Consider the following 25,288-nt stretch of genomic DNA (forward strand, 5'->3'; position numbering starts at 1 on the left):
ACTCACTGCTCTAGAGGTGAACTAGGAAGGACTTAGGAGAGAACAGGGGCCACTTGGGAATTTTAACACATGAGCTTTCTTTCTATTTTACTGTTTTATATAAAAACAAAGGAGATCTGAGTTTGGCTGAAGATTCATTTAAAACTATGAGTAGGCTAAAACAACAGAGCAACAACTGGGGTATAAAATACAATGGTTTAATGTGCTCTTTGGTGATCTTGTCAGGTGCTCCAAATCCTGTGATTAGCAGATTACTTGGATGAGAAGCAGTATTAGGCTGGTTAGGGTCCAGTGATAAGGGACACAGACACCCAGGGATGTCAGAGTAATTCAAATCAAAGGGCATCATCCTTGCCGTGAGCCTGGGCATCTGAACAGTGTTCATCACTCTGACCTCTGGGCTGCCTTTGAATTTAAAAACCTAGGAGTTCTACGGCATGGTTTATCTAGCCTCAGTTGCTAACCAGATTTTGATTGTACAACTCACTCCATTTTCCGTTCAGTTGATCTGTTAGCCAAGTTTTTGATCACAGCCTGACTCTTTCACTTCTTTTTGAACACACACACACACACACACACACACAACATTAATCAATTAATACCTCTTAACAGTATTAAAGATCCAGGCCCTTATCTTGACATGATTTTTTAAGAAAATTCTACGCAATGTTTTGTTTACCAAAAAAAAAAAAAAATCATCAAAGCATTTTATTAGGTGTTATGTTATGCTTCATAAACATTTTTTGCTTTCATGTTTAGTGTCTAAATGTTTATTGTATTGAATTGGAGCTCTCAATGTTAGATGGAATATTTCCCTGAGCATTTACTATAGGCTGAACTTTAAGAAGCAAACATGTTTAAGAATATCTTTTACACTTAGAAACGTGTATTTAGAGCCAGACAATCACATGGAAGTGAAACCCACTGAGTAAATAATGAATAACAGGGTACTATAGGAAGTTGGGCTGCTGTCTAGGACTGTACCTGTATCCATTCTCACATGAATACGATGCAGTAGAAAGATAGGTAAGCCCACTCAAAATATAGGTCCCATGATTTATGTCTTCGGGGTTAGAACACTTGACCAGTTCACACACAGGAGGAGAATGACTCCAAGAACCACTAGCAAGACACGATGATTCTTTCTCACCCTCCAGAGTATATCCTTTATTACACCTAAAGCAGATCAAAGAAAATGACAGAATGGAATTCACTTTGCATAATTTCATCTGTACCAAAACCTCCAAAAAGACTAAAAACTTATACATATTGCTAGAATATTTCCTACTGAAATAATGCTTTGAAAAAATTTTTTTCAACATTGAATACTATGCATCTTGCCCACAGGGACCCTGTTGGATAACAAAGAGAAGGATGGATTTAAGCACTTGACTCGCCTCCAGTTTGTGTCATGGGTGAGCATCTGCCAACAGAAAGTTCACTCTTGAAAATTTAATTGAAGTACAGTTGATTCACAATGTCGTGCCAATTTCTGCTGCGCAGTACAGTGATTCAGTTATATGCATGTACACATTCAGTTATACACATGTATATTTGTATATATATGTGGCTCAGATGGTAAAGAGTCTGCCTGCAGTGTGGGAGACCCGCGTTCAATCCCTGGGTTGGGAAGATCCCCTGGAGAAGGAAATGGCACCCTACTCCAGTATCCTTGCCCAGAAAATCCCACGGACAGAGGAGCCTGGCAGGCTACAGTCTATGGGGTCGCAAAGAGTCAGACACAACTGAAGCGACTTCACTTTCACTTTTCACTTTCATACATTCTTTTCCATTATAGTTTATCATAGGATATTGAATATAGTTCCCTATGCTATACGGGAAGAACTTGTTTATCCATTCTATATATATATATAGCTTATCCATTGGATAATGGATATAGTTAATCCATTCTATATATAGTAGTTTGCATCTGGCTAATCCCAAATTCTCAATCCTTCCTTCTTCTCCTCCCCTCCCCCTTGAATAACTACACACCTGTTCTCCATGTCTGGGAGTCTGTTCCTGGTAAACAGAAAATTCCTGGTTTGATAATGGTCCTATCTAAAATAAGTCCTTAAGATGCTATGAAAGAAGGCCCTACAAGCTAATGAATATTTTTGGTTATAAACTGGAGCTTTGGATCCAAGCCCAAATATAGAATTCAATTAACTCCATATTAATCTGAAAACATCCTCTGGGACTACTCTCGGTCTTTTTTTTTTCACGAGTATTCTTTCACTGCCAGCATGTTATCAACAACATCTACATGCAGTGTTCATCTCAGACACTCACCTATATATTACTTTATTGCCATAGGTAAATGCAGATCCATCAATGCCACCATTTTCTGGGATAGCTGGTGCAGCACAGGAAACAGCTTAAAGAAGGAAAACCAATAGGCATTGCTTTTTATAGCCAGTATGCGTAAAAATCTCTTTAAGGGCAGCTCCAAGATTCTGGTCATGTTTAAATATGAGCCTAGGGACTTCCCTGGTGGTCTGGCGGTTCAGATTCTGCCTTCCAATGCAGGGGGTGTGGGTTTGATCCCTGGTCAGGGAGCTATGATGTACATGCCTTGTGGCCAAAAAACCAGAACATGAACAATAGAAAGAAAACTGGAACAAATTCAGTGAAGACTTTAAAAATGGTCCACATAAAAAAAATCTTAAAAAATACATTCAGTCTAATATTGGGTTTTAAATATAAAAAATATTGGGACCACACTTGGCATTTCTCCATCTTGACTTCCTAGCACTGCTGTACACCACACACACGGGGGAACTTACTCAACATACCTTCACAATATGGTATCAGATGACTCCATTCTCCAGACTCCAAACATGTGATCCTGGCCGCCCCCACCAGCTGGTATCCTTCTTCACATGAAAATGTGACCTCGGCACCCACGGTATAAGTCTCCCCAGAAGAGTGGCCATTTTCTGGATTTCCGGGAGTCTTACATTTTATAGGTTCTTGAAAGAGAGAAAACAGTTTTTGTGGGTCAACGGGGTCTTTCACACAACCACATGAGGTCTCACAGCAAAAGAATTCCACTGCAGTTAAGGTACCAATTAAATCTTGAAGGGGGGAGGAAAAACTTCTGAAGGGAAAGGCATGAATTCCAAGGACAGACCAGATCATTTAATAGGCATTTGAAAAACAGTATTTTGAAACAGCAATGAAGAAGAAAAAGAAACAAAATGTCTCTGTCCCCAAAGGAAGCTGTTTAGGGAGGAACTGGTGGTGGTGCCAGGGCATGGCTCAGAAGGGCTTCAGCCCCTGCTCCTCCCAGCCTCATCTGTTGTTGGTCAGACACTCAGTCGTGTCCAGCTCTTCGTGATCCCATGGACTGCAGCATGCCAGGCTTCCCTGTCCTTCACCATCCCCTGGGACTTGCTCAAACTCATGTCCATTGAGTCAGTGACGCCATCCAACCATCTTGTCCTCTGCTGTCCCCTTCTCCTCCTGCCTTTAACCTTTCCCAGCATCAGGGTCTTTTCCAATGAAAAGACCACTTTTTAAGTGCAACTGACTTTCTCTCAACGTGGTACAGAGGCAAAGCACACTGGGGGGAAGTTCCCTGCCTCCCCTTTCAAACAGCCCCCGGATCATAAGGCTGCTGCGTGCAAATCCAGGGTCAGTCACCCCTTCTAGGAAGGGGGATTACAGAAAGGGAGATTTAGGGCCAGAGTTGAAAATGGGACCAAATGAACACCGAAATTCTCAAAAAAGGGAGATATACTGATTCAGTCTTTCTGAAGATCTCTTGGACTTTACATGGAACCCTCGCAAAAAGTAAATGCAATTATAAGACTGATTTTGAGAATTCCTCATTAAGTTCTAATTTTTCTAGTAGCTGCTTTCTCACAATTAGTATAGAAAGACAATGATGGGCTGAGTATTATCGACCTTACCACAAAATACAGGTAAAGCAAGTGGTAAGGCAAGATGTCTATTTTTTCCCAATGATTCTGTGGGGCTGAGTCAGAGGAAACATTCTGAAAGAGAAGAGGTGATGAAGTAACCTCTTTGCTCTGCCTGAAGGCAGCAGAGGCCACCACTTATATTTCTAGATTCACTCTATTATTCTTCTATTATGGAGACATTTCTTCAACAGTCAGGTGATAAAGTTGGCTCTCAGTTTTGTTTTTCAGAAATTGGGATCTATGGCCATACCACCCTGACCGCGCCAGATCTCATCTGATCTCAGAAGCTAAGCAGGATCAGGCCTGGTTAGTACTTTGATGTGAGAACTGGTGAAGTTAGGAAAAGCACAGTGCTAGTTTAAAGCACCACCAACTGTTGCTTGTGTATCTTTAAACACTTTTTACTGAAGTGTAAGTTGATTTACAATGTTGTGTTAGCTTCAGATGTACAGCAAAATGATTCACTTATATATATATATCTATTCTTTTTCAGATTCTTTTTCATTACACATAATTATATGATATTGAATATAGCTCCCTGTGTTATACACTAGGTCCTCTGATTATCTATTTTACATACAGCATTTATAGTGTGTATATGCTAATCCCAAACTCCTAATTTATCCCTCCCTCCACGTTCCCCTTTGAGAACCATAAGTGTGTTTTGTATGTCTGTGAGTCTGCTGCTGTTTTCTAAATAAGTTGATGTGTGTCATTTTTTTTACATTTCACATGTAAGGGATATCATGTATTTGTCTTTCTCTGTTTAAGTATCTTTTTAAGATGATTTTTCTTCTCCATATCCCCTTCGAAGTTGAAAATACTGTCTTATTTTTATATGACATACATTTAAACTATATACTTGAATTAAAAAATTGAAAGAGACTTCTCAATTACACATAGCCTAGTTACCTGCACAGTTTTTACCATCTCCTGTGTAGGGTGGGATACATGAGCAGACGTAGGATCCATTTGTATTCAGGCAGGAGGCGTGCTCACTACAGTCTGACCCAACCGCACATTCATCAACATCTAAAATAGAGATCGTTTACAGGCCATAAGGCTGATGGATTTGTCTTATGAAGCAAACATTTGTTTTTACTTTTAAATCATTATGTATCACATTATATATATTGTGATTAATGCATCACATTATATATATTTTTCATGAAGTTTAGATTTAGTAGTCATAATCACGTTGCAGATCTACAACAAAAGCTATTTCCACAGTTTATAGGTGGATAAGTAGAAGAAAGAAAGAAAGAAAAAGATATTCTTATATTGGGCCTGGTAAAAATTTAAAACATGTTTGGCATGTCCATGGACAGCTGCTTTGTCACTATGGCTTGCCCAGAGCTGACTAGGACAAGATGAAATTAACAAAGGCACGCCACAAGAGCCTCAGGAATTTGGGATAATTATCTCCCACAGAGTCAGAATAAAGGCACGCAGTAATTGCCAAGATCCATCTCACCAAGACACGATGGTGAAATGCCATTCCAGCTCCCATTATCCGTACAGAACATCCTTGAATCGCCCAACAAATAGTAGCCACTGTTGCACTGGTAGGTCACTGTGCTGCCAGCATGGAAGTCCTCGGCGGAATAGAAGCCGTTCTCCAAAGGAGGTGGCACCCCACAGCTAATGCCTGGAATGTGACAGTTACGTTAGGAGCAAAATACTCAACGGACATCTTATTTATATCAAACCTGTAGTTGAGTTAAACCTGAACTCTTCAATGTACACAAACATTACACTGAGAATACTATAGGTGTGGTGGCAGGCTGCAGCCACTCTTGTGCCCAGAGCATCAAGCCCAGTGTCCAGCTCACAATGGGCATGCAACTCATTCATTTAAAAGATAATTATGGAGGGACTTCCCTGGTCATCCAATAGCTAAGACTTCACGGTCCCAAAGCAGGGGGCCTGGGTTCCACCCCTGGTCAGGGAACTAGATCCCACATGCCGCAAGTAAAGATCCAAAGTGTCACAACTAAGACCCAACACAGTCAAATGAACAAATACTAACAACAATAAAAAAATTATGGCGACCCTGCTACCTGCTAGACATTGTCTGGGTGCTTAGGTTGAACCAAGCAGACAAAATCCCTGCCTTACAAAGTGTACTGTCTAGTCAGAGATGAGATACATGAAGCAGATAAATAAGCACCAGGTGGAAAGAGATGTCATGGAGGAACTTCCCCAATCACCCTGTCTACAATAGCAGTCCTGCTCCCACCCAACCCTCTCACTTTATATCTCCCTATCCTACTTTTCCCCTGGTGGCTCAGTCGCTAAAGAACCTGCCTCCAATGCAGGAGACACAGGTTTGATCCCTGGGTTGGGAAGATCCCCTGGAGAAGGAAATGGCAGCCCATTCCAGTATTCTTGCCTGGGAAACCCCATGGACAGAGGAGCCTGGAGGGCTACAGCCCACGGGTCCCAAGAGTTAGACATAACTGAGCGACTACACCACCACTACCACCACCCTGCTTTAGTTTTCTTCAAAGCCTTTACTTCCAGCCTTTGCTGTTCTTACTTACTATAAATAAATAATGTTACTTGTTACTTCTTGCCTTTCCTCCACAATGTAAACGCCACAAGAAGAGAGACTTTCCCCAACTGCTGTATCTCCAGAACTTAGTTCGGTGTCTAGCACATACTGCTGCTGCTAAGTCGCTTCAGTCGTGTCCGAATCTGTGCGACCCCATAGACGGCAGCCCACCAGGCTCCCCCGTCCCTGGGATTCTCCAGGCAAGAACACCGGAGTGGGCTGCCATTTCCTTCTCCAATGCATGAAAGTGAAAAGTGAAAGTGAAGTCACTCAGTCGTGTCCGACTCTTCGCGACCCCATGGACTGTAGCCTAGCAGGCTCCTCCATCCATGGGATTTTCCGGGCAAGAGTACTGGAGTGGGGTGCCATTGCCTTCTCCACTAGCACATACTAGGTACTTTCAAAATTGTTGAATAAATGAATGAATGGGTGCATCCAACTTAAAGAGATATAGTCCTGTTTTCCCACCCAGCAACGACCCATCTCCCTCTGGGCTCCAGGCTTCACACCTGTCTTTCCCTCCATTCATTTCCTTGGGCCACTTGGGTGCCTTCACAGGTGTGGGCTCTCTGTATCCTCTTCTCCCACCTCCCTCATGGTGCCCAGCACACTTCATTACACAAAGAAAGTAATGAGTATCTGCTATATTGGCTGTTAAGAAGTACTCCACTTTTATCTAGCATTCCTCAAAAAGTGTTCTTAGGGTTCCAGTAATTTTCAAGAGCTACTGAAATGCTTTCAACAAAGGCTGCTCACGTTCACAGCGAGGCAGTGGTTGTGTCCACTGTCCTTGATTTAGGCAATACTGCACAGAGTTCCCGACCATCTGGAAGCCTGGATCACAGTACAGACTGATTTTGGAGCCTGGCTTTACGTCTCTTGATGCAGTTCGCAGATGAGGTACCGATCCTTCTAAAGATGGGCAATCTGAGGGCAAAGAACACTGGTTCAGAGCTTGTCAGAAACACACAGGCAACATCATCAGGTTAAGGGTTTCAAATCATATATTGTACCAGCATTTGAGACCCACTCTATTGATACTAAAACAAGATAACGTGTAACCAGATCTCTGGCATGCAAAATTTCTAGAAAAAAACTACTGGAGTCAACAAACAACTTTTCCTCTTTCAGCAGAAGTCTGCTGAATATTTTTAAGGAAAATGGTATTTTTGAATTACAAATAGTATTTCAGAATTAATAAAAGGTCCTTATGAGTTAACAAAAGCCATGAATTCTAGGATATCTTCAGAAACTTCTTTAAATATTATATATTGAATTTTAGAAGGGAGCTGGGACCAGAGGGCAGAGTTTGACCACTCAGTATGTATATTATTATATCTATTTCTTTTCCCTCTGTGCTACTTGCACGTGGATGATGGCTAGGAATTACAGAGCCAAGAGAGTACCCCACCTCAAACTGGGGGACAGGACTTCGATGGGCATTTAAAAAAATTAACTGTATCCCTCTGCTCATCCTATTTTTCTTATTTTACCTTTGTTCAAGTTTCCTGCACAATTATTTTGTGCAGTATTTTGTGCAGTATTGTGTATTTAAGTATTAAAAAATAACAGACCCTTTAGATAAGGTAGGCTAAACATGAATTATTAGGTAAACTGACAAGCACACACTATTTGACCAGTAGAGAATCAAATGTCCCCTTTTGCTAGAAAATTCCGGAGTAATCAACAGACACCAAAGAAGAAGGAAGCTAACCCGAACAGAATATGCTCTTCGGATTGATCTTCACTCTCCCCACAATTCCCGACAGGAAATCAGGCCAGGCTAGCACGTTTCCTTTACTGAGTTCCTCTGGGCATGAGGTGGCCAGCGATTTTACCTGAAAATTTACAAATCCATCTTTTAGACAAACCTCACTTGCTTCTGGAAGACAGAGTTATTATATCTTAATCTGGTCCTGTTGAGAACATTCACATACTTGTGAGGGGCAGGGGGTGGGAAGCTGAGTTTTGGATGTGGGGTGTGATTTCAGGGGCAAAGGGAAGTTCTCTTCCTTTTCTCTCTCTCCCCTCCACCCCACCATTCCCTTCACCAAATATTTCATAGTCACTGGAAATTCTGAAATTCTACATATAGAATTTCTCGTCTAAAATTCTGCAATTTGTCAAGGTGTTGTAGGGGCGCTTCCTCTCTGGCCTTCTATGTCTGATCTGGAGGCGAGAAAGCTGAGGTTCAGGCAAGTTCTGCCACAATAATAGTAAGAGTAAACATCTATCAAGCACTTTTGCTGTTGTTTAGTCACTAAGTCGTATCCAACTCTTTGCAACCCCACTGCAGCCTGCCAGGCTCCTCCGTCCATGGGATTTCCCAGGCAAGAATACTGGAGTGGGTTGCCATTTCCTTCTCTTGGGGATCTTTCTGACTCAGGGATCGAACCCACGTCTTCTGCATTGGCAGGTGGGTTCTTTACCACTGAGCTACCGGGGAAGCGTGTCAAGCCCTTACTATGTGCCAAACGATACCTAAATCTTATATGTAGGACTTGGTTCCATTCTGCCAAAACTCCACTATGCAGTTCTATTTGTTTATCTTTAATAGATTTGAAAACTGAAGCATAGAGAGATGGGGTAACATGTTCAAAATCATCAGAGTGAGTTCATGGTGAAACTGGAACTTGAACCCAGGCCGTTGGACTGTAGGCTGGCTTTAACCACTAGCCCATCTGTTACTCTGTATGTATGATCTTGTGCCAGCCCTAAATTTCTGCTTCTTGAGTCAGAGGGATTGGAAATATTCTTCTCTATGATTCTTTCTAGTTCTGAAATCACAAGATTTTATGAAACTGTCATGTCCAATAAAATTATAAAACATCACCAAGACACTGTAAATAACCTCTGCCTAGCTTAGCCTACTACCATAGCATCAAATGATACTGCCGGTAACTTCTGAAAACTCAGCGGTGGCATAGACACGGTAGCATTAGGCTGTGCACATTTCTACTAGGTTTGTACCTTTGCATGTCATTACTGTCATACACTGAAAATGGAATTGACCTGCTGTGGAGACAGGACATAGTCCCAGAGGTTGAGCTGGCTTATGGAGCCCACAAAAGACTCAGCTGGATTGAATCCCTCTCCTTTCGTGTCTTGTTCTTGCCCAAGAACCAATGAACCACCACCTAAAGAGAAAAGGAAAGAAAAAAGGAAGAAGAGTGGCCTGGCTGTTATTTCTAAAATGCTAACTTAGTGAAGGCACAGCCTATACAAATGTATCAGGGGAAATTATTGAGAAGTTAAATTATCTACATTCACTGCATGATTTATCAGTAAGATGAGTTTGACATTTTATACAGCAACTGAAAAATCAGTCAAAGACGATTTGGAACACAAGATTGGATTTATAAACATTTAACTATAAAACTACATATCTACTTATATATGCATATAATATTTTATGTCAACAAAGTAGCTAAGTCCTTTTTTGCCTCTTTTGCTCTAGGAAATTACCCTCTGTGACAGATTACCAGTAGCTGCTCTTCATTATCTTATTCTTTAGCCTATAATGCTTAAAGTTCTATTATCAATTCCAAGGAACCTTCCTTCCAGTGGCCACCTAATGACCCAATCCAAAGGAAACTCTTCAGTATTCACCTCTGGTGATCTCTCTGTATCACTTGTTTCTTGGAAGCATTTCATTCTACTAACCTGCCCTTCCTGGCACTCTAGAAGGTCTGTACCCCTCGAGAGCCACCCTTCCCCTTTTTCCACTCTGCTTTGGGGCCGCACGGTTGACACCCATGGACTATACCTCCTGGTTTCTTCAGTCCTCTGGCCTCTGTTTGTCTGGCCAATGGAGAGACCAGCCCGAGGTAAGAAAGTGGGATGAGAGACAAGTTTAACTTCTTGGATAACTTCCGCCCAGGCAACAGATGGAAGGGGCTGCTTTCCTCTCTCTTGCATCACTGGTTTGTAGGCATGATGGTTTGTAGGCAAACCATCACTACAGGTTTGCCTACATTCTGGTGACAACTCCCACTCTCTGTCACTTCATGTGCATCTCTTGCGACTTTCCATCGCTACTAGTCATGGGGTATTTTACTACATTTTGGTTCTCTTAACCTTGCCCAGGACAGCATGCTCAGTCATTTCAATTGTGTCTGACTCTCTGTGACCCTATGGACCACTGCCTGCCAGGCTCCTCTGTTCATGGGATTCTCCAGGCAAGAATACTGGAGTGGATTGCCGTTTCCTACTCCAAGGGATCTTCCCAACCTAGGGATCGAACCTGCACCTCTTACGTCTACCTGCACTGGGAGGCGGGTTCTTTACCACTACCTGGGAAGCCCACATCTTTGAAAACAGTCCTTTCATGAAATTCTTCAGTTATCTTTCTTGCGTGTGTCACTTGTTTCCTGCCAGGAGCCCTCCTGATTGCAGTTGGTTTCCATGATAGCATCCTCCCCTGGTTCTCCTTGAACCTTTCTGCTCATTCTCAGTCTCCCTTTTCCACCTGCCTCTTAGATTCTGATGAACCCAGGATTCTACCCTTGGCTTCCTCTCTTCTTCTTTCAGTTATTGTCCCATGCCTGCCACTCCATGTTTGTAGAACCCTCATTCATGATTTCCCAATCTATATCTTTCTCTTATAAAATTAACAATTAAAAATGAATACATACACATGGAAGAACATTTTTTAAAATTAAGTAAAAGGAATTCTTCCTACTCAGGAAAAATCATTTAACAGTTCTGTGTATTTCTAGATTATATGGTTTTAAAATTATTTTTTTTTAGTATGGGTGTATGAGAGAGATTTTAAAACACACAGCATAGGATCCTACTACACATGATGTTGGAAGCTTGCTTTTCTTGAACATATTTTCATTTCATGAGTTTTAACAGTTACTTTATTATGTGAATGCACAACAATACATAATTTTCTTAATTAACTAAGTTAACAACTATTTCTTAATGGATACTGGAGTTGTTTCCAGGCTTGGTACCAAGGTAATGCTGAGCTAAATCTATAGATGCATAGATATTTGTTCAGATCACTGATTCTTTCATTTTGATTAATTCCTGGTAGAGAATTGTTGGTTCCATGCAAAGAGTTTCTCTAAGACTGTTGATGAATGTTTCTAAATAGCTTCCCAGAAAGTCTGGATCAATTTTCACACCCCCCAGGACTCTATAAGAGCATTCACCATGCTGAATTCTTGACAAACATAACCTATCACTAAAAGACAATTCTGTCATTTTGATATAAAATCATATCAAATTATGTTTTTAGCTGCATACATTCGTGGGATTAAAATTCATACTCAATATGTCTAAAACCAAACACAGAATCTTCCTCTACCCCTAATTCTTGCTCTAATAATGGTCCTTTCCCAAGAATTTCTATTTTACCTAATACAGTCTTCAATAAATCTGGTCAACCAAACCACAGTCAGTCATTCACTAGGGTCGGTCAAATGGAGTTCTGCAATAGTTATGGACTATAATTCATTCTTATTACTGTGGTCAGAGAACTGTCCCCGTGGGTAGCTACTATTATAGTTCCAATTCTTTTAAGATAGAAACTTTTTTTTTTTTACCATAAATGAAATAAACGCTCATTATAAAAATATCAGAAAAGGACCAAGAAGAAATATAAAAGCCACCTAAAATCTCACCACCCAGAGAAGGGCGAGTTAAAAACAACACCACAAAAAGAAGCCAGCACTTCCCTTCAGAGGATAACACCACTTCCTGCAGAAACACTTTTAATGTTTCCTTATTTACTACAGGGAGCCTCCAGCTGTTCCTGCTCACATGACATACGTCACAGAAGAACCTAGATAGAGCAGGCTTATTGCCAGGTACAATGCTGAGAACCCTGGAACACTTAATACTTTTGCATTCCTTCAAAACTCAACTCTCTAAATATTTGTTTAAAAGTATTTTTAGAAGAGAGTCTGAGTTCTATGAGAAAAAGGGCATAAAAGATAGATAACTATTAGCAGTGCTCCAGCTTATATTCTGAATCTACTTGTTTAGTGTGTATACTGATCACAAACCAAACCTAAAAAAAAAATAACAGACAAAACCAACAAACAAAACACCAGCAATTAATCTCCTTCTTGGAAGATAATTTAGTAGTCATGCACAGTCAGTTTAGCATGCATCTTGGTAGTCTTATTTTCGATCCCAAAGGCATTTCTTATATAAAGTCACACAGTTCACCTAGGAAAAGCTTCTAATAATTCACAGTCTGGATAATTAGGAGATGGTAAATCAGAGTGATGACTCAGCAAACTTGATGTTCATCAAAGCATCACCACCTCTAGCATCGGATGGAATTATATTCTGTTTGCTAAGACGTACCAGGGATGGGTGATCCAACAGAGAGGCCCATGCCACCATCAGATAACTTCCCATCGATGTAGACTTTCCAGGCTCCACCAGTACTCGTCCAAGTGATGGCAATGTGATGCCAATTGCCGTCATTCACAGCGGGACAGTCTGTTATTTTTTCCTTGCCATTTACATAAAGAACCCAGCTGCACAAAGATTCAAGGGATACAATCATCAGTCATATGTTGTAATCCCATATGTGGGGCATGTTACGATCTTTCTTCCTTTTTTGTGGGTAAAGCACTTTGGGTCCAACCATTACCTCTTTTTTTCCATTTGAGTCATGTTTCATAGAAGCAGATTTGATTACTAATTACCTTTGATTGTTTTGTAGCTCATTGAAAACTGGTTTGTGTTTCCTAAACACTGAGGGGTAGGGAAAATGCCTTAGGACAAGCTGAAACAAACTGGCCCAATTTGAGATAATTCACCAACTGTCTATTCTAGAGAGAATGAGTCAAGAATGGAAGGAATGAGAGTTTCGCAAATGTCAGTCTGGTTTCTTTTCTCTAGGATGTATGTTCCTACAACTTGGAACAGACTTCAGAGATATCCTAGGAAGTCAGTCCTATCCCTCTGTTGCCAGAACAGTCACTTGGCAGATGAAGTACACTGATGCAAGAGAAAGAATCATTGGCACTAAACTAGGTAACCAGCCACAAAAGGGTTCCAACAACCATGTCACTTCGAGAAATGTTCAAGTTAAGAAGCAGTGGAAAGTGGAGTATCTTCAAAAGCAAATGGAGAAAAAGAAAAGATTAGGGGGAAACTGATAGAGAAGAAGTCATTGAGTAATTGTATCAGCAGCTCTTAAACCCCTATTCAAAGATGTTTATGAAAAGATATTTCTAAAACACGAATTGTTTCCCCACTGTTTTTCCTCCCCAAACTCAAGCAGGCAACAGGTTTTCTCTTTCTGTGCAATCTGTCTCGGGGGAGGATTTTGAAATTTCTTACATTTTGTTTCTGAATGTTCAAGTCCACTAAGAAGGATAGGGTTTGAGGACGCGAAGATTTTCACCAGAATAGTGAGAATCTCACGGACTGAGGCAAGGAAGGAGAGCTCAATGTGTTGTCCTTGAGGTCTGCAACCGGAGCAAAAGGCCACATGGTTGGGCAGACCTGGGAGGAAAAGGCCATGTGGCGTGCCACAGCATCTTTCTTAATCAAAAGGCATAAACTCGCAGCCTGGCCAAGGATTCCACACGCGGCAAACAGCAGAGGTTCTGAAAGGACCACAGAGGCAGGGGTAGTGGACAGCTCAGTGATCGGCAGGGTGGACAGATAACCAGTGATGGAAGTCCTGCCTGAGCAGGTGGCTCTTTAGCAAAACTCTGTGGGTTTTAGATGATCCATGAGTATCTAAGACAGGAGAAGCAGTCCCTAGTGAAAGAAATCAGAGAAACAGTTGAAGTTGACTTTCCTATCAGCCCAGAGGGATGGGGCCCCAAACTGGAACTAATTGATCCAAAAAGACACCAAAAAATGTCACCTTGTGCACTGGAGATTTCAAATGGATTCTTATTCAATACAAGGGTCTTCCAAGGACCAACAGTGCCATGGAAATCCTTTGACCTTTGGCCACTCTGATACGCAAATAAAGGAGCACTGGTCTGAACAGTCAGTTTGACAATTCTGCCACTCCCATGGTGTGAGATTTGGGAGGGTAAAGCATTTAGCTTCTCATTCATTTCACCTGTTAAGGGGCATCAGTTCCTCAAGTCCTTGTGAAGCTCAAATGAAATAATACACATGAAAATACCTGGGCTTCCCTGGTGGCTCAGATGGTAATATTTAGCAAATAGCAAAACACAATACCCGTATAAGGTACTGCCACTGAAACGCTGCCTTCGCATAGGACCTGTCCAGATGCTCTGTTTGACTCGTCACCCTGTTGTCCTGTTGGAACACTTGAGCCTCCTACCGCTCCATCCCCACCCATGTCAGTTCTAACCTGGTGCCAGGATAAGTCCTAACATGGCCTTCCTGATGTCTCTGCTTACCCGTTATAATCGGTTAGGAGGAAGGTATTGTCACTGCCATTCTCCAGGGCATAGGAGATCGGCGTCCCGTAATTAGTGTCGTCAGACGATTTCATCCAGAACGTGCAGGTTACAGCATGGAGGGACGGAAGCACACCATCCAGCATGACGTAACCATAAATGGCAGAAACTTCAAAATCCAGGTTAAAGCCTGCAGACTGTTCTGCAACAAATAAGAAAAGTATGAGAAGACATACAGATGGCCAAGAGACACATGAAAAGATGCTCAACAGCACTAATTATTAGAGAAATGTAAATCCAAACTACCATGAGGTATCACCTCACATGGTCAGGAGAGTCATCACTAAAATGTCTACAAATAATAAATGCTGCAGAGGGTGTGGAGAAAAGTGAATCTTCCTCTACTGTTGGGAAGGCAAACTGGTGCAGCTACAGTAGAAAACAGGATGGAGGTTTCCTCAAAAACCAGAAAACAGAACTACCATATAACCCAGCAATTGCACTCCTGGGCATATATCTGAAGAAAAGTCTAATTCTAAAAGATAAATGTACTTCAATGTTCATAGCGGCACACACACATATACACACAAATGGAATACTACTCAGCCATAAAAAGAATGAAGTGGTGTGAAGTCACTCAGTCATGTCTGACTCTTTGCGACCCTGTGGACTGTAGCCTACCAGGCTCCTCCATTCATGGGACTCTCCAGGCAAGAATACTGGAGTGAGTTGCCATTTCCTTCTCCAGGGGATCTTCCCAACCCAGGGATCAAACCTGTGTCTCCTGCATTGCAGGCAGATGCTTTACTCTCTGAGCTACTGGGGAAGCCTGGTAATGAATGAACTAATGCCATTTGCAGAAACATGGATGGACCTAGAGATTATCACATTAAATGAAGTAAATCATACGGAGAAAGACAAATATCATGGTATCACTTATCTGTGGAATCTAAAAAAAATGATACAGATGAGCTTATTTACGAAAGAGACTTACAAACGTAGAAAACAGGCTTATAGTTACTAAATAGGGTAACAGGATAAATTTGGAGTTTGGGACTAGAAGATATAAACTACTGTACATAAAATGAACAAGTTTAGCAAAGGGAGCTGTATTCAATATCTTGTAATATAGTCTAGAGAAAAGAATATGAAAAAGAATATATATACATGTATATATAAACATATATAACTGAATCACTCTGTGTATACCAGGAACTAACAAAACATTGTAAATCAACTACACTTTAATAAAAAGAAAATATCATGGCAGTTGTGAAGCATTTTTCAATTGCCTAAGGTAATAGCAAGTACGCAATACTATCACCAAAGAAGCTCATTTCAGTAAATGCGATACTCTGGGAAGCAATTTCAAAATAAATACATATTGCTTACAAAATAAATAACATATTCCTTTTTTTGTATTTTGTACATCTTTTATTATTATTATTTTTATTGATATAACTGATTTATAATATTAAATAAGTTTCAGGTGTACAACACAGTGACTCACAATTTAAAGGTTACATTCCATTTATAGTTATTATAAAATACTGACTGACTTTCCTATGCTCATCCCTGCAGCCTATTTATTTTATTCATAGCAATGTGTACCTCTTCTACCCCTATACCCACCCTATCCTCCCATCTTCCCCCTTCCACTAGTAACCACTAGTTTGTTCTCTGTATCTGTGAGTCTGTTTCCTTTCTGTTCAACAAATTGTTTGAAATAAAACCAACAGTGCATATCCAAGACAGGAGAAGCACTCAGCAGTGCAAGGAAGCTTCGAAACAGAATAGCTGGAAGGAGAGGTGGGGCTATGGGCTGACGGGAATAACTCCAGGGAGTGGGGTAACCGACACTGCGGGAGAGAAGGGGGGTCCACTGCAGGGCAGCAGTCCATCCCTGCTCAGGGCCCTGGCTCTTCCCCATTTCAGGAGCCCCAGTCCTGCATATCCCACTCAACAGAACAAAAGTTCTATAGCTAGAAGACGCCTATGCTCTGAGAAAGCAGTTCATTAGCATTAATTCTCAAACATATCCATGGACTCTGAACAATCTAAATCAAGTGACTTATCCAAGTGTCCTTTCTAAACACGCAGAATGTGAAGAGTTCTGTTAAATTCGATTTTCTCCATTTCACCCTTGCATCTCTAAGCTCAACCTCCTCCTCCGTGCTCCTGGAGATAACATAACCCAGTTTACTGGATGGCTGTGAAGGTTAAATAAGCACAAAATGCTTCACATAGTTTTTGGTATACAGATTGTGCTTAGCGCAGGTAAAGACTGATGTCGTTATTGTATCCCTATACTTGGTATCGTTCTTAACAACATTAAGCTCACATATACCTGTTTCACACCTGCTGCCTGAAAATCCTGGCTGACATTTACAGCTGTATGAATTTAATTCATCCACACAGGTGGCCTGGTTTTTACAGGGGTTAGACTGACATTCGTTGATGTTCAACTCACAGTGAGTCCCCGTGAAGCCTGCCGCACAGTGGCACCTGAAAGAATACAAAATGTTGTAACAATTAGCATAGTTGCAGAAAGGCATTAGAAGCAGCCTCCCATTAATGACAGCATTGTATCAAAAGACTCTGGAAAGTTTAGTGCTAATATGAGCTCTCTTGTATGTGGAATCTAAATATACATATGTGTATACACACCCACCCACACACACACCCACAGCCTAGAAAACAGACTAGTGGTTGCCAGAGGCATGGGGTAGGGAAAATGGGTGAATTGTTTTTTTTTTTTTTTTCTTTTTTTCAGTTTAACTGAATTTTTAAAAAATCCTGACATGCTGAAACACATTTTCCACATTAAAACAGTGCTTTAACTATTACTTTTTAAAGTTCATTCAAATAAACCTATTTAAGACAACATACACTTGAAATGTCACAGTGGTAAAAAATAGAGTAGAAATTAGTTCAGGTCAAGGTGAAGTATTGGCACGCTGGCAATTTCTCTCACCACGAAGTGCTAGGAAAAAATATCAAAAGTTCACACACTCTTCTAAACACTTATACATGCCATGCCAAGTTGCTTTAGCTGTGTCTGACTCTCTGTGACCCCATGGACTGTAGCCCGCCAGACTCCTCTGCCCATGGGATTCTCCAGGCAAGAATACTGGAGTGGGTTGCCATGTCCTCCCTCTAAGGGATCTTCCTGACCTAGGGACTGAACTCGTGTCTCTTATGGTCTTCCCGCATTGGCAGGTGGGGTCTTTACCACTAGCACCACCTGGAATTCCCACATACATTAATTCAATCCTTATAACAATGAAGAATATTATTATTATCAGTTTACAGTGAGTAAATTGTGGCTCAGAAAGGTTAAGTTGCCCAAGTCCTCTTGATACTAAGTTGGAGGGGGGCGGACTTTGATCTCAATTAGGATGCCATACAGTCTCTGGGGAATGCAAGAAGACATTTAAACTCCTCCAAGTGGAAAATACATCGGATGATGTCAAATTCTGACAGAGTGTCATGAACCATGTGGCAATGTCAAAGAAAGTGGAGGGTTTGCACTTTCCCTGTATGTTCACTTCTAGTATGAATTCTAGGAGATGGCTGTCCAGGTGTGCAAGGACACGTATAATGAATGTTCACAACAGCATCATTCTGCATGTTCATGAAGAAGAGAATGGGAAAATAAACTATGGTATAATTATCCAATGGAATACTAATTGGCAGTTGAAATGAGTAAACTAGAGGCAAACATACCAACATTGATAATACACAGTGTTGAAAGGAAAAACAAAATACAAAAGGATTATATATATATATATATATATATATATTATGATACTACTTATGTTAACATGTAAAACTATGCTATTTATTGTTTATGAAGTCATATATGTAGTAAAGCAAAGTCTGAATGAGAAAGCTATAAACTGACTTCAAGACAGTGGTTTCTACTAGTGAAGAAGAGGAATGTGTGTGTATGTGCACACTTATTGGAGGGACTCCAAATCTATCTTTAGAATTTATTTTTGTAAAAATGAAAGATATGAACCAAATATAGCAAAAGACTAAGGATTGATCACTACTGTGGTGAGTGTATGACTTTTATTATTCTTTGTAATTTTTAGAACATCTGAAATATCTTTAATTAAAAAGGATCTGCCCAATAAATGTAGTTAATATTACTACTAGCATCTTTATATGGGAACCTCTTTGATATTGGTAATAATACAAATAAACGGTATTTGGAGGTTTAAAAGAAAATTTCAGTTGGAATTGGCGGGCATCTTTATGGAGTTCTGTGTATTTGATGGTAAACCTATTTTGGCTAGAATTTCACTCATCTTTATCTGTCCATGCTTTTTGTGTGTGTGTGCAATGCTTTAAAAATATTTGTTTTTTAAATTTTATAGAAGTATAGTTGATTTACAATGTTGTTTTAATTTCTGATGTATATCTGTCCATGTTTGATATCATTATAGTAGTTCAGTATCTCTGTGAAACAGATTCACTTCGGTGGCAACTAGCATTGCTTTTGAAGTAGGAGAGTTTGCCTTCTTCACCTTTCCTCTAGTTAGGATTTAGACAAATTTGGTATTTATCAATTGTTTTGGACCCTGGGGAGAGTTTGGAACTCTTGCTGTTCATCTGGAAATGTCTCCTTGCCATATGCTTGAAGACACAAAAAAACCTATGACAAGTTGATGCTACACGAAGATCTCATTTTCATGTTGACAGTGAAAGTCTCACTGGCAGAACTGGCTCCCTATTTCTTCCAGATAGTGTCCTAGCTCTCTTGGGGGATGGTAACGGAAGGGGGCTGGGAAATGTTGCAACTGAGGTAGAAATTTTTTTTGTTTGTTTGCTTTTAAGTTTTGAAAACTTGCAGAACCAGTTGCTTGCTGAGGATAGTAAAGTTCCCTAAAATTCTGCAAGCAAAGCCAGTCTCTTTTTGTACTGCAGGAGTCACAGATTCTGCAACGGGAAGTGAATGGAACAGAGCAGAGTTGATAGCGATTAAAAAAAAAAGTGTTGGTTTTCAAACTGCTTTCTACTGGTACCCTAAGACCTGCCTCAGGAAGCCAGTCTTTCTCCTCCAAAACACCACTATTTTCAACCATAAAAGCTTAGCTTTAATTTTTTTATTTGTTTACACTCTGATTTCCCTGGAGAAAAGGGACACCAAACTAAAAAAGTTTGAAAACCATGGTCATAGAACGGCACTGTGACAGTAGAATTGCACTATTCCTTTTGATTTTAGTTGGTGGGAAAACTCCAGCTAAAATATAAAACATTTAAAACTGAGTTTTGAATAGTGATTCTGCATTTGTTTTTGAATAAATGTCCTTCCTTTTATCTTTTATGACTTCCCAAGCTTAGGATAGTGGTTTCAAAGCCTGGCTGTGCTTCAGAAACACAGGAGAACTTAAAACATACAGATTGTCTATTATAAAATTCCAGACTTTACCCAAGAGGTAGGAAATCAGAACATCAGGTGGTAGTCAGATTCTACCATAGCTTATCCTTGGGCTAGGATTTGGGAAGGGCTGGCCTGGGATTCAAAGTAATACTCTGTAAGATGGCAGAATGACTGAACAGTTAAGATAAGAAAAACAGCAAAAAGAGTCAGGCTTAGTCTATCATTACCTGAAGCTATTGGCACCATCCTTGCAGGTAGCTCCATTTTTGCATGGTTGGCTGAGACACTCATCCATGTTTACGTCACACCGGGTGCCCAAAAATCCAGGTGGGCATTTGCACAAGAACCCCCCAAGCTGATCTTCACAGACTGCGTTATTTAAACATGGGCTTGATTGGCATTCATTGACTTCTGCTTCACAGTGTAGGCCTGGGGATGGATGAGGATGAGAGACAGCCCAAAGGTTAACCTCTTTGGAAAACTGGCATCAAGGTGAGGACTCACTCCTTGGAGGATGCTGCTTCGAAAAGAGGAAAGGGAGGCTGCAGAGCCACTGGCTGACCAAACAGGTTTGAGACCTATCCCTAAATAAGTTCTGGCTTTTCTAAATCATTTTAGGACTGTATTTTTGATAATCTGCTCTTTTAATCTTAACCTTTTTCTGGAACTAACATTGGCAATGAACGTCTAACTGAGATAATGTTTAAATAAAAATGAAACTAGCACATATAGTTCAAAATGTTCATCTGTATCTTTGATCTTGCCTCTTTCTATCATTGATCATTTTTTGTTCTGGACTTATTATTTACCAGTAGAAATATATGTGTGTGTGTATATATATACACACACATACACTCTATTATTTAGCATTCACTTATAATAATATTTTACATAATTCATCTCCAGTTACTTCTTGAGTGTTTGTCTTAGCATATAAACTCAAGTCTTCTCTTTCTGTCTCTACATATACATATATACACAGACATGTACAAGAACTTATTACTTTTTCTGAATTGCTTTAGTCAGTTTTAGACCCGATGCTCTCTTACCTCTAAATACTTCAGTGTGAATTTCCTCAAAAATAAGAACTTTCACTTATAAAATCATGGCACAGTTATAAAATCAGAAAATTAACATTAACTTATAAAATGTCACATATACAACAGTAAATATAATGAATTATGAGGCTTTACAGAACTATTTAAAAGACAACTAGGAAGAATGAAAACATCTTACCCATGTATCCTTTCACACACATGCAGTGATAACCAGCCAGGCCATCAACGCAAGTTCCTTTATTTAAACAAGGACTGGAGTTGCACTCATTTACATTTTCTTCACATAATTGACCTGTAAAGAATCACAGAATATTTGCACTTGACAAAACTGAAAGGAATTTAAGACTAATAGTTTCAAGCAAGTTGTTCAGGTGTAAGAGCAGAGAAATTGGAAATCAAGACTAATATGCTTGTGGAAAAAATACGCACTTTGCCAATTATAATTATTTGCTGAATAATATTCCTATAAATGTTATACATAGGGCTTCCCAGGTGGCGCTAGTGGTAAAGAATCTGCCTGCCAATGCAGAAGACATAATGAGATGTGGGTTCGATCCCTTCCCTCCAGGAAGATCCTCTGGAGAAGGGCATGGCAAGCGATTCTTACCTGCAGAATCCCATGGACAGAGAAGCCTGGTGGGCTACAGTCTACAGGGTCACAAAGAGTTAAGACAAAACTGAAGTGACATAGCATTGAAGGATATCTACCTACCTACCTCACATTTTCTTTATCCATTCATCTCTTGATATATATATACTTAGCTTGTTTCCATATCTTGGCCATTGGCTATTGTGAATAATGCTGCAATGAACATGGAAGTACAGATATCTCTTTGAGATAGTGATTTCATTTCTTTGAATGGATACCCAGAAGAAGGATTGCTGGATTGTATGGTAATTCTATTTCCAATTTTTTGAGGAACCTCCATGCTGTTTTCCACCATGGCTGAAGCAATTTACATTCCCACCAAGAGTGCACAATAGTCCCCTTTTCTCCATGTCCTCACTAGCACTGTTATCTCTTACCTTTTGATGATAGTCAATCTAACAGGTGTGAGATGGTAACTCATTATTTTAAGGTTTCAAAGGTTTATATTGTAAGAATGAGACACTCCTTCCTTACCTGTGTAACCAGATGGGCATTCACAAATGAATTCTCCAACTCGGTCTTTACAAACTCCATTGTTGTGGCAGGGCAGTGAGCTGCATTCATCAATGTCTATCTCACATTTTAAGCCTAAAATGCAAACACTGAAGGTCAATCAAAGAAAGGATGAACAGACCCGTCCTTTAAAGGTAATTATCCCAATAACCTGAATTTATAGGGAGTGGCAGTGATGAAGAAAAAGGCAATATGTTAGGAATTACCATCTAATTAAGTATTTCATGAAGGTATTACCTCTTTCTAAATAGATTTAAGCTCTCCTTACAAGGATACATAAAAGACAGCAAAAGATCCCAAGTCAGAAGTAGAGGGGAAAGAGGGAAATCTGGAAGCATAAAATGGAGCCAGGAACTAGTTTGATTTCAAAGTGAAAAGTAAAAAGTCATATGTACTTGTTACCAAGGCCACTTGGCTGAGGAATGGGGGTGGTGCCAGATGGGGGTCCTGCCAGATCTCAACTCATATGCCAGGTGCCCTAGAATAGGGTTTATCTTCTCATAGGGTACACACAGTCTTTCTATGGACTAACTCTGCTGAAACCCATGTTCTTCTACACGAGGAGATCTCAAAGAATGGTCTCTGGATCAATAGCATCAGTAATCCCTTGGGAATGTGACAGAAGTGCCACAGTCTGTGTTTTAGGAAATCCTCCAGATGATTCGGATGCGCATCAAAACTTGAGAATCACTGTCATATACTATGCTTTTCTCAACAAACTCTCATTTATAAAATTCTAGGACAAGATTATTATTTCTTATGAAATGTTGGGACAAAAATTCTTATAAAAATTGAAACATACACAAACATGTGTGTACATGCTGAAATAAGTGGAATGACAATATTTTGTATTTTGTCTTCCAACTTCTCTTTTATGGTGAATTCTTTTATCTAAATACCACTTTTCACATTAAAATACTTCATGCTGTTGACACAAAACTCAAAAAGGAAAAACTGCATTTCTAGAAGAAAACAGGAAATTATTTTAAATGAGCTGCAACATTTAATATATAGTTCATTTCTCCTCAAAAAAAACATCATCATTCTGTACTGAACTGGAATTTGAACCAAGCTGCAAGAAAACACAATTCTTACATAATTCCTACATAATCAAGTTCAAAGCCATACTGTTTTCCTAAGCACAGCTTGCAGAAAGACAGAAATAAACAACACATCATGGCCATAAGAACTTCCATTCGTGTGAAACAAATGAGAGAAACTGGAGTTTGTTTAAAAATGTTTATGCTAGACAATCTGTTCTAGGTTGAGTGTCATGCATTTAATTTGTGTCAGAATGCAACCTTGGACATACCTCTGGAACTGTATTCAAATTTAAATTATAAGTTATGATGTGATTTTTTCACAGAGAAGATGATTCTTTATTCTTCCTCCAAAATATACAAAGAAAATTGTCATTTGTAAGATCTGTATAGTTTTTTCACATATTGGTTTGTCTTGTTCAACCAAATTTTTGTGCATTATTATGTTTTTAAGTTTTTTTTTTATGTAGACCATTTTTAAAGTCTTTATTAAATTTGTTACAATAGTGCTTCTGTTCTGTGTTTTGGTTTTTTGGCTACAAGTTATGTGAGATGTTTAGTTCCCCAACCAGGGATCATACTTGCACCCCCCTGTCTTTTTGAAGGTTAAATCTTAATCACTAGATTGCCAGGGAAGTCCCCAGTCTGATGTATCTTAGGGCATTCATCTTTAAAGTTTCAAAGTTTGATACTTCAAGTTACAATGATGCAGTATGAAAGATAACATGAAAATTTGCATTCCTCTGTGTTACCTGTATATCCAGGCAGACAGAGACACACATAACCACGGCCCAGTTGTTGGCAGGTTCCACCATTGTGGCAGGGGTTTAAGAAGCATTCATGGAAAACCTGTGAAAAGAAAATTCATCAGAGACGAGTCCATTTCAAAGCAACTCTGAGTAGGGAGTTAGAAGATTCACAGCGTTAGCTGGTTCCTATTTCCAAGTGAGCCCAGTAGGACCGCTGCCTGCATAACATTGGTACCTGCCATATACGGGCACAAATGCTATATATTATTCTTGAGTGATGCTCTGCTAAATCCAGGCAGTGTCACTCAACGCTGGCTGCATGTCAGACTTCATTTAAGGCATTTAAAAAGTTTACTAAGGACGGGTCCCAACCCAGACCAGTTAAATCAGGAATCTCTGGAAGTTATATCTGTGTATCATTATTTTAAAAAGTTAGCCAATGGATTCTAATATGTCTCCAGAGGTGATAGCCATGTCTTTAGAGGTTCTATGTCCACTGGGCTCAGTTTCAAAGCTTCACTTATGAAGCCCTTACAAGTGAGAATGTTTGGAAGCAGGAAGTTAAAATAAGAAATATAACTTCATTATTCTCCTTAAAAATACTTAAAGCCTTGGAATTTATTATGACATTGAGCAAAGTGCATTCAGATTAATGGCTGAATCACTCAAAATAATTGGTCTTCACTAGTCTTTAAAAGATAAATGGAGAACAATTATGAGTTATGTTTCTTAATTTTTAAAAGTCACAACTTTTCTCCAATAAATAATTTCCCCCGTTCCTGCTGGCAAAAAATCTAAATCTCTTTCATGGAAGTTGAGTAACTTGTCTTGCTAATCAGAAAAAGTCTTTGGCTAATCCCAACATGCTTACTCAAATGATGGGTTATGCTCATGGTACATGTTAATTATTAGCAAATCAAAAGACTCTCCACATCCACAATTCTCTACACCAGACATCACAGGGAAAAATTCCAATTTCTGGTACTTAGGACTTCTAATGGCACATTCTTGGAAAGTTCCCATTATAAGTCATACTCAAATATAATTATTCATTGA

General features: G+C 39.8%; 1 protein-coding gene across 1 annotated transcript in view; it reads right to left on the bottom strand.

Annotated features, from left to right (window-relative positions):
* Positions 1-25,288, bottom strand: part of SVEP1 (sushi, von Willebrand factor type A, EGF and pentraxin domain containing 1) — a 190,062-nt gene that overhangs the window by 48,494 nt on the left and 116,280 nt on the right. Inside the window, exons 21-35 of the mRNA XM_065947403.1 lie at positions 24,236-24,332; positions 22,405-22,518; positions 21,460-21,573; positions 20,451-20,652; positions 17,182-17,339; positions 14,835-15,036; positions 12,802-12,977; positions 9,493-9,617; positions 8,195-8,318; positions 7,237-7,407; positions 5,401-5,574; positions 4,839-4,958; positions 2,796-2,972; positions 2,293-2,377; positions 985-1,176 (exon numbers count right to left, since the gene is read on the bottom strand). Of these exons, the coding sequence (XP_065803475.1) occupies positions 985-1,176; positions 2,293-2,377; positions 2,796-2,972; positions 4,839-4,958; positions 5,401-5,574; positions 7,237-7,407; positions 8,195-8,318; positions 9,493-9,617; positions 12,802-12,977; positions 14,835-15,036; positions 17,182-17,339; positions 20,451-20,652; positions 21,460-21,573; positions 22,405-22,518; positions 24,236-24,332 (2,231 nt within the window). The remainder of the gene's footprint in view (positions 1-984; positions 1,177-2,292; positions 2,378-2,795; positions 2,973-4,838; positions 4,959-5,400; positions 5,575-7,236; positions 7,408-8,194; positions 8,319-9,492; positions 9,618-12,801; positions 12,978-14,834; positions 15,037-17,181; positions 17,340-20,450; positions 20,653-21,459; positions 21,574-22,404; positions 22,519-24,235; positions 24,333-25,288) is intronic.

This window comes from Muntiacus reevesi, chromosome 10 (assembly GCF_963930625.1).
Source record: "Muntiacus reevesi chromosome 10, mMunRee1.1, whole genome shotgun sequence".
NCBI classification, from domain to species: domain Eukaryota; kingdom Metazoa; phylum Chordata; class Mammalia; order Artiodactyla; family Cervidae; genus Muntiacus; species Muntiacus reevesi.